Raw genomic sequence first — 10,437 nt, forward strand, 5'->3', positions numbered from 1 at the left:
GGCGTTTTCTAACTAAATCGATCTATATCCCTAATTAAAATAAAAACCGACCCAAAACCTTAAGTTTTTTAGAAAAAATAGTCCTATAGTCGTTATTTTGCCATAAAAAATATTAAATATTAAAGTGTTAATTATTTCAAAAACAAAAACCAATTGTTTAACAAGTTTAAAATTGAAAGAAATCATATTTGTAGAGAGGAGCATATACGCATAAAAGAGAAAAAGGAAATCCTTTTGTGTATATAGTAGAGAATCTAAATTCACCACCTGTCGTTCCAAATGATCTCCTCCACAGTGGACCCCACTAACCCCCGACTTAGACAGCCAACAGTTCCCCTTTAGAGGGAAAATAAATAAATAATTAATTATACTATTGTCCTCCATAAAAGTCCCTTTTTCTTTTATAAAAAAAAAAAAATCTCTCCCTTGCACTTCTGATAAACAAACAAATATATATTTTTAGTTTACCTTCTTTTTTTCCTTTTTTAATCAAGAAAAAAAAAGTTTTTGGCTTTTTATGATACCCGGCGATGCCTACGCCGGTAAGTGTAGCGCGGCAATGCTTAACGCCAGAGGCAGCTCACGCGCTAGACGAGGCGGTGAGAGTCGCGCGACGGAGGGGACACGCGCAAACGACCTCGCTCCATGCCGTTTCTGCTCTTCTCTCTCTCCCTTCGTCCCCGTTACGTGACGCCTGTGCACGTGCTCGTAACGCGGCTTACTCCCCTCGCCTCCAATTCAAAGCGTTGGAGCTTTGCCTTAGCGTGTCATTGGACCGAGTCCCCTCGAGTCAACTCAGCAACGACCCGCCCGTCTCCAACTCGCTCATGGCCGCGATAAAGCGGTCTCAGGCGAACCAGCGAAGGCAGCCCGAAAATTTCCACCTTTATCGCGATATGTCGCAGCAAAATCCTTCCAGTATCTCGTGTGTCAAAGTGGAGCTCCAACACTTGATGTTATCCATCCTGGATGACCCTGTTGTTAGTCGGGTCTTCGGCGAGGCGGGATTTCGGAGCTCCGAAGTCAAGCTGGCAATCATCCGCCCCCTCCCTAATCTCCTAAGATACTCTCGACCACGTGGCCCACCGGTTTTTCTTTGCAATCTAGAAAATTCGGATCCGGGTTATGAAAACACCAGGTTTCCATGTCATGGCGGCTTCAGTTTCCCGTTCCCGGGTTTTGCATCTTTTTATGGAGGAGAAGAAAACTGTAAGAGAGTAGGAGAGGTTTTGGCGCGAAGGAGGAATCGACTACTTGTTGGTGTATGTGCAAACGATGCACTCGCCAATTTCACTGATTGTTTGGACCAAAAAAAAGATGGCTTCTTGATTAAAGGTATTTCGGGGTTAAACATAATTTGCATCCAAAATTATATTTCCAAGTGCACTACTAATCAAGGCTTTAATAAAGGGGAGATGGATTTAAAATTTGAAGAAATGGGTCGGGAAGTTGAAGGATCCGGATCCGGGTTGGTGGTGAATTACGGGGATCTGAAAAATCTTGTCAGTGACAAGAGTGAAAAAGATGATGATGATGATGATGACGACGACGACGACGACGACAAGGTTGTGGATGAAGATGGGGTTAGTTATGTAGTTGGACAGTTAACGAGGTTATTACAAGTTTATGGAGGGAAACTCTGGCTGCTGGGAGCTGCAACAAGTTACCAGACATATTTGAGGTTTCTAAGTAGGTTTCCTTCAGTTGAAAAAGACTGGGATTTGCAGATTTTGCCTATAACTTCGGTTAGGAATTCATTGGCTCAGTCTTATCCCAAGTCCAGGTATGTAAATTGAATTATCAATTTTCTTGGAGATTTTATTTTATACTATCTTTTATGTTGGCATGATATTTTTGGTCGTTATTCTGAATGCTTTTAACTAATTTTTTTTTGGTCAAGTATACTTATCTTGTGTTTAGAGAGCTCTTTATTTGTCCTACGGTCGAGTTTGAGGGATTTAAGGATTGGGTAATCTTGATTTAAAGCTGATGCTTCGTTGTGTAACACTTTTAAGTCATAACCTTTTCCAGAGTTGCACTGGTTGGCGTACAATATTCACCATGGTGAAACCTGGGATTTAGAGGGGATGTGATTTGTGATTTAAGCTGAATTTGCAACTTAATGCACTGCTACGTTGTTGCTGTGTTAACATTTTTGAATTTAAATAAAAATAATAAGAGTTTAAAATGATTTTAAAGATATTAAGTTGTTTGCAGTGGGTAATGACGCGTTTCATAAAGGTTGATTATTTGGTTAGTGCATGGTTATTGGATGAAACACTTACATAAGCCTAACTGATACTTTTATAATTTTAAATTTATTTAAGGTGCTGAATGCTATAGTAGTGGAATGTTGGTATCCACTTTATCTGTTTCATTCTTTTTGTTGTTATGCAGCATCACTTTTTTTTTTTCCTTTGCGTTTATTGATTCCTTTGATTTCCATGGCTGTCTTCGTATTTAATTCGACCTGATCTCATAGTTTATGTAACTACAGGTTGATGGAGTCATTTGTTCCATTTGGTGGGTTCTTTGCTACACCTTCTGAGTCAAAGGGGTCCTTAAGCAGCTCGTATCAACATTTACCCCGCTGTCATCTATGCAATGAGAAGTGCGAACAGGAAGTAATTGAAATTTCAAAGGGAGGTTTCAATGTTTCCGTGGCAGATCAGTGCCAATCTACTTTGCCTTCTTGGTTGCAGATGACAGAGCTTGGTGCAAACAAGGGATTAGATTTGAAGGTGTGTGTCCGTTCGTCTATGCTTCACGTGCTTATTTTATGTTCATATTCTTTTGTTTCAAATATCTGTGGTGGGGACCCGGAGTATTAAGAGAACCATCGGTTTCAACTTTCAATCCCTATTATTACTACTCAAGTATATTCCTAACCTGATTCATTTGCCGCCAATCTCAAAAGATGGACATCATTTGCATACACCCACAGCATACGCTTATACCGGTTTTAAAATGTCTGTTGTTCACCAGATCTGTTGTGTTGATCAAGGGTTTCCATGTTTTATTCACTAAATCTACCCAACCCTGTCCCTGCCCCTGCCCCTGCCCCTTTTCTCCAAATCTTAATCGGTTTAGTTTGGATAATTTATGAAATTTATGTGAAAACAAGTTTGTCTCTCTTCAGTGCAGACCAAAGATGGGCAGTTTTTAAACACTATGGTAGCAGGACTGCAAAAGAAGTGGGACAATATTTGCCAGCGCCTTCATCACACTCATCCAGGCCCTGAGTCAAAAACTTATGAAGAAAGCCCTTCATTCCCGACTGTTATGGGCTTTCATTTCGTGCAAGACAAGAAAGAAAATGCTCATGGTCATAGTAATGACAATAGAAATGCATCGCCCGATGAAAAGATGTCTACATCACTATCAGAGAATCCTTCCTCTATAGTATCCAAGACTAGAAATGGAAGTGTCCTGCACAAGCTATGGGAAAAGCCTTCCAAAGGAGGTGTTTTTGAAGCGATTGAACCCATATCTCCTTGCAGTTTGTCCAATTCAAGTGGAGGTGACGTTAGTCAAGCCTCTCCTACATCTGTGACTTCTGTGACAACTGATTTAGGGTTGGGTTTATGCTCCGTTTCTTCAAGCAACACGATGAAACCTTCAAATCAGAACCATGCAGGGCTTGCGGAGGACTTCCCAGGTTGCCTTCCTGCAAATGTTGATGCTAAAAATGGAAACATCTCTGGCCATCCTTCTCAGTCCTCTTCCACTTTCTCTCCCGACTTTTGTGGAAAGCTTAATCCAAGCGATTTCAAGAAGCTTTTTACAGCTGTCACCGAAAGAGTTGGATGGCAACATGAAGCTGCAAGTGTTATTTGCCAAACAGTGGCCAACGGGCGTGCACGAACTGAAAAATGTCATGGAGCCAGTCAAAGAGGTGATATATGGTTGAATTTCTGTGGACCCGATAGGTGTGGTAAAAGGAAAATTGCTCTTGCACTTGCAGACGTAGTATATGGAAGCAGAGAAAATTTCATTGGCATGGATCTAAGTTGCCAAGATGGGGGGTTGATGCATACACAGTTGCTCTTCAATTCCCAGGAAGTGAATTATGATTTAAGGTTCAGAGGAAAGACTGTGGTTGACTGTATTGCTGAGGAGTTAAGCAAAAAGCCCTTGTCAGTTGTCTTCCTTGAAAATGTGGATAAAGCTGATATTCAGGTTCAGAGCTGCTTGTGCCAAGCTATCCGAATTGGCAAGTTCTCAGACTCACATGGAAGAGAAGTCAGCACCAGCAATGCGATATTCGTGACAACTTCGACATTAGCTAAGGAAACTCAAGTTGTTTGTCATAAACAACACACATCTGAGGATAAAATATTGGGAGCCAAGGGATGGCCACTGCAGATTGTGATCAAGCATGACGACAACATAATTGGCCAAGACTTGAAGTTACCTGTTACAACTAGAAAAAGCATCTCTAAGCAGGGTTTTTTGAATAAAAGAAAGCTGATTGGCTCCCATGAAACTCTGGAGCAGCATGAGATGATGGAAATTACCAAACGGGCTAACCGAACATCATCTTTGAATCTAGATTTGAACATTCCGGCTGAAGAAAGTGAAGTGCAGGACACTGATGATGCAACTGTTGACAATGACTGGGTTGATGAGAGTCCCATGCATTGGTTGCAAGATTTCTTTGGTCAATCTGTAAAAAATGTGGTATTCAAGCCATTTGATTTTGATGCACTTGCAGAAGAACTATGGGACGACATTAACCAGAGTTTCTGCAAGTCTACAGGTGCAGGGTGTTTGCTAGAGATAGAGTCGAAAGCTATGGAACAACTAGTAGCAGTTGCATATGTATCTGATGAGAAAAGGGTGGTGAGGGATTGGGTGGAACAAGTTCTTAGCAAGGGATTCGCAGAAGTTAAGAAAAAGTACAAGTTCAATGCTCACACCGTCGTGAAACTTGTTCCCTACGATGCTCTTACTTCTGAGGAGCAAACACTAGGACTAGGAGTTTGTGTTCCCCCCAAAGTTGTTCTCAATTAATAACTTTCTTTTTCAAAAGCCTAATCTGGTAGTTTAGGGAAGGTGTTGTATGAGGATTTAGCATCCTGTGAAGTATGTTCAGCTTCATAATCCCATAAAATTTGGGGGCATCTTCTCGTCTTCCATCTTAGGTCGTGTATTCTACCATGTATAATCAAATCTGTAGTGAGGTGTTAGTGTGATATGTCTATTATTCACCACAAAAGAAAAAAAAAAGACTTTTAGTATTTGCTTGGTTTGATTGCTTATGTATAACCAAAGTTAATTTGCAGAAGAATTGGAGTATGGTGAATGTTCAAATATCTTGTCAAATTTGGCTCGACTTGCGAATTTGTACCCCACCCTGAAAGAGTTGGATGGTTTCTTGTCCATGATCTTTTATTATTATTATTATCATCAACAACCAAGTAAAAAGAAAGTTGAAAGTGACAAAACTGGTGAATGGAACATTCGCTTTTCTTTCCATATTTACACCTTTGCTTGATGATCATCTTCCACCCTACAACATGCACAAGCTCGGTGAGTGGTTCCAGACGCTGAAAGCAACATATCTACAGACTCACGGCTTCAATCAAGTGATAGTATGGGAAAACATGATGAATGGCGTAACATGAGTTCCAATGTCATGCTGGATGTTGTTGATCCATCCCTAGTCACCATCAAGTGGTGTAAGCCTTCCTAGTCCTCCCAACTAACTCCCTTCCTGTCTAATATACACAGTTAAGTTTAATAGAAAAGGGTTTCCTATGAAACATTTTTCATATGCCTTAATTTCCATGGTGGCCAGGGTGATGTAGCTAAGTCACTAAGTCCAATGACATAACAACAATATCTGCACTCTATATGGATCCTCAACCCGACAATGCTTTGGGTCAAACACGCCATCGTCTTCCCTATCATTAACTCCATTAATTGCCTCTTTTATCTTTATCATCTTCACTAGTAATTGCCACATCCAATGAAGTACTCACATTCAACATCTCACGGTTTCTATCTCTACCCATGAATGAAATCAAAACTATTAGCTTTAGAATAAAGAGTTAATTGCATTGAATATCTTCAAATTATAATTCAAATTCTAAATTGGTCTTATTCAAATTATTAGCATTGTTCCAATCAAGTCATTACATCAAACATTTACTCAATTTTTCTGATAAATGTCAGTTGGTGACATGTATCACAATCTCACTGCCACATTTGTCTGTTCATATTTCCTTATCTTTTTTCTTTTTTCCTTTTTCATTATTCTTTCATTATTTTCTTTCTCATAAATAATAAAAGTAATTAATAATTTTTTTATTATAAGTTAAATTAATATTTTGATAAAAATTATAAAAATATTGAACTAATTTATAATTCATATTCTAATATTTTTCCTATTTTCCCGTTCCTCCCATTTTCTTTCTTTAAACTACAACCAAAAACTGATAAATCTTATTGACTCATTATATACTTCAAATATTCTTTTTTTTCCTTAGGGATAAATAACAATTTTATACATTAACTTTATTTCAATGTGCAATTTGATACATAAACATTGATTTAGTGCAATTATACACATGAAACTTGAATTGTGGTTCATATATATACATAAAACCTTGATTTTGATTCAATTGTATACATTTAAAGAAATGAATATGTACATTTATTTTCATATTGAATTTGTCACATCCCAAAAAAAATTAGGTTAGTAGAAATTAGGTTAATGAAACCAAGAGTGATCACATCCTGATTTTTAGTTAAGATTGTGAAAATCATATCAAGTGAGGTAATTTGGTTCAATGGATATGTGTTGTGCTTGTGTGTGTGAGGTTCTGGGTTTGAATATTTTTCCTTAAATTTTTATTATTTTTGTCCTAACCCTATCCTTGGACTTCTAGCTTATATATTATTTTCGCTCAAATGATGACAGAATGAGTCTGTTGGTTTAGTGGTAAAGCTTTAATTTACCTTTTGGTCATGTGTTCAAGTCCTTGTGTGTATAAAGAGAAAATATTTTGCTATTCTTTGTCTGTGTCGCTATGTGGTCAATTCTAGAATTTTGATAGGTTAGGATATTTTTTTTTATTTTAAAATTCAACTCCTAAATATTCTCTTAGATTTTTGACGTTTCTTTTCACTTTCCCCATTTTTCCTACTTTCTCCACTTTTTCCTTCACGTTAGTTTATTCCTGGGAATTTTTCTTTCTGTTAATTCTTTTGCTTTTCCATCTTTGTCACGTGTATTTTTGTGATTTGCGAATTAATCCATTTGGATTCTTCTGTTGCTACTTCTTTTATCTTCTACTTTGTTACTACGTTGGACCCGTGTTGTTGTTCTTGCTTGTCCGGTTCTAGCCAAGAGAAAATTGGGTGTTTTTAGGGTCATGGGTACATCACTTCGTAAGTGCCATGTTTTCTCTTCTCAGGGGACAATTGTTTTATTATTTTCATTTTGATTTTAGTTTCTCAAGGGGGGTTGATAAATGTGTGGGATGGGCGATAAATTGTGTACTGATCATAAAACTGTTGTTTTTGATTAGGCGAGGTTTAGGAGACAGTGTATCTCTGGCAAATTGAGGATTTAAGGACTGTTTATTCTTTGGGTAAGTAATCAAATGCCCTGTAGGGGCTGGTTCTTTATGATTAAGATTGAATGCTTGTGTTGGCGATCGAATTAGTGATTGAGTTTCATATATCATTGCTAATTAGTCCATTCTAAATACTGGTTTTAAGGTTTGGAAGTGTTTCGGATTGTCATTTATCAAAAATGTTCAGGTGTGTGACTCGATCTCGTAAAAATAGCGAATGACAGTAAGCCAAAAAACTCACTGTTGAAGTCACACGACCTTGTGCACATAGTCTGGGTTTGTAACAACCCATTTCTGAATTAATAAATTGAATGAAATAATTAATTTAGATCAAGAAGAGTGGAAAATCAAGGAGAGAAAATTTCCAAATATCCCTTTTACTTTGACATTTCAGAAATTTAGTCAAGTAAATTCGTAAGAATTGTAATAATTTAAATGTTGTTTAAATTGGATATTTTATTATGTTGTTTGATGCAAATGAACCAAAATATAAATGTATCAACGCTATGACAAATTGACAGATATTGAATCCCGATTGAACCTTAGGAATTCTTAGGAAACGAATGACATGTCATTAAGGATTTCATGTTTTGGGTGCTGGTCTTGAATGTCCTATCAATGGCCGACGTCCTGCATTTGTTGCGGATTCTCCATAGCTTGTGTGAGTAGCATCATGTAGCTTACATTTCGACCCATAGCTCGTGTAATCAGGCCCATTTCACAACTCGTGTGAGCATTAATGTAAAGGAAATGTTACGGTTATATGTAAATTGCACACTTCGTGTGAGCTTTCCTAAGTATCCGATGTTATTCTAGATAGTTCAACGGGTATGAAAAGGAAATGAAGTGGTAGGTGTTCAAATGGAATGTATTATGAACTTATGAAAAGGAATGTAATCCAAATGATGTGGATGCAAGTATAAATTACTTGTTATGGATCAATTCATTTGAATAATGCATAAATGTACTAACTTGTGAGTTGATGATATTGTTTAGGCTTAAGCTAAACATTTGAAATGGAATGGTAAGTAAGTAAATGGAATGATTCATAATCTTATGAAAATGTTGGTAATTATGTAATATGTCTTATAAAATCCTATTATGTTATAATTGAAATTATGTGTGATGTTGATGAATCTACTCAATTGGGAGTTGGATGGTGTTAAATAGGCTTATACTGTAACACCCCTATCCCGTAACCATCGCCGGAATAAGTAAGGGGCATTACCGGACTTGTAACTCATGACAGAACGGTAAAACTTTTTTTTTAAGATCATTCATTTGGATAAACACTAAACACAGCCAGGGATAAAATGTAAACTTCTATAAGTAAACATTCAAAAGATGTCATTTTCGCATGGCTTATATACAATAACCAAATTATTCTTTCGCTACTAGTCTATTCTATACATGCCATAAGATAATCCAATCTCATGGCTACCGTAATGGTAGATAGTGTGATGAAGTGCTGACGATCCCCGAGCTAGTAGTCAGAATCCACAACCTACAGACCAAAAACATGAACGAACAGAGTAAGCTTTCGTAAGCTTAGTAAGTTTTAAGCAAAACGATAATTTTGTTGAATCAATGACGTTTTTCACATATACTTAATCTAGATAAAATCTCATTTGACCCAAATATACCTAACCAAAATTTCACATAATTTAATTCGCCTTTCTTTAGCCCTGAGCTTTAAGTCGCAAAGTGTTTTCATTCAATATCTTTGGTCATTCATTTCAACTGTTCGATGAAGTAAATCTAAAGCTTCATCTCGAACTATAATATCAATAAACGCATCACTGAACTCTCACATATATATACTTTCATACAATAGTGATCTAGATGGTCGAATATTTCCAAAGCACATTCTTCATCAACTGAAGATGGATTCACATGGTAACCACATTCTTCACCAATTTACAACTTTCAATAATCCTTTCCACTTGTTCATAATCGCATCCATATTTTCAAGTATTTCAACATGGCAAGTACTAAATTTCTGTAGGCACCTAAAGAACCAAACATATTCCTTATTACATATACGTAAGTTTACAGAATATAATCCTTACCTTGTACTGGCACATCTAGCTGAACCCAACCCGTACTCAAATCATAAGGCCTTTGGGCAGAATATGCACTAATACATAAGAATATTTCATCCCATACTTCATTATACAAGCATACCATTACCAATTAGATCATTCTCATATTTGAAGTTATAATATTGATCACATTTACATACCTTTTTGATACTAATAATTCACTTTGAAATCAATCCACCGACGAGTAAGTAATACGTACCTGAACATCTTTAAATACGTAATACTTATTTGATGGTAACTTACTGCGGATACTCAATATCAAAGTCTTACTTGAATCTTCGGGTCTTCAAAACCTGGATATAGTACGAGCACGAAGCATACGGACATTAATTCAGAATAATATTCCCGCATAAAGCCTGCGGGATCTTAACCCGGATACAGTACTGGCACAAATGCCCTTCGGGACTTATCACATTTATACACCTTCACATCCATCACATCGGCCATTAGGTCTTATCTCATAATACACTTTCACATTCATCACATTGGCCATTCGGCCTTATCACATATATACACTTTCACATTCATCACATCGGCCATTAGGCCTTGTCACATATATACACTTTCACATTCATCACATTGGCCATTCGGCCTTATCACATATATACACTTTCACATTCATCACATCGGCCATTAGGCCTTATCACATATATACAGTTTCACATTCATCACATCGGCCATTAGGCCTTGTCACATATATACAATTTCACATTCATTACATCGGCCATTCGGCCTTATCACATATACATATC

At 37.2% G+C, this 10,437-nt stretch overlaps 1 protein-coding gene across 2 annotated transcripts; it reads left to right on the forward strand.

The window, feature by feature from the left end:
• Window positions 1-202: 202 nt before the first annotated feature.
• On the forward strand, window positions 203-5,315 carry LOC107960091 (protein SMAX1-LIKE 6). 2 transcript variants are annotated; one of them, XM_016896304.2, is made up of 4 exons: window positions 361-1,335; window positions 1,411-1,783; window positions 2,498-2,741; window positions 3,145-5,315. In XM_016896304.2, exons 1-4 carry the CDS (start codon window positions 531-533, stop codon window positions 5,011-5,013), a joined length of 3,291 nt encoding a protein of 1,096 aa, XP_016751793.2. In that variant the 5' UTR covers window positions 361-530; the 3' UTR covers window positions 5,014-5,315. The 2 variants fall into 2 exon arrangements, with proteins under 2 accessions (XP_016751792.2, XP_016751793.2); XM_016896303.2 differs by having other exon boundaries at window positions 203-1,783.
• The last annotated feature ends 5,122 nt before the right edge of the window (window positions 5,316-10,437 follow it).

This window comes from Gossypium hirsutum, chromosome A05 (genome assembly GCF_007990345.1).
Source record: "Gossypium hirsutum isolate 1008001.06 chromosome A05, Gossypium_hirsutum_v2.1, whole genome shotgun sequence".
NCBI classification, from domain to species: domain Eukaryota; kingdom Viridiplantae; phylum Streptophyta; class Magnoliopsida; order Malvales; family Malvaceae; genus Gossypium; species Gossypium hirsutum.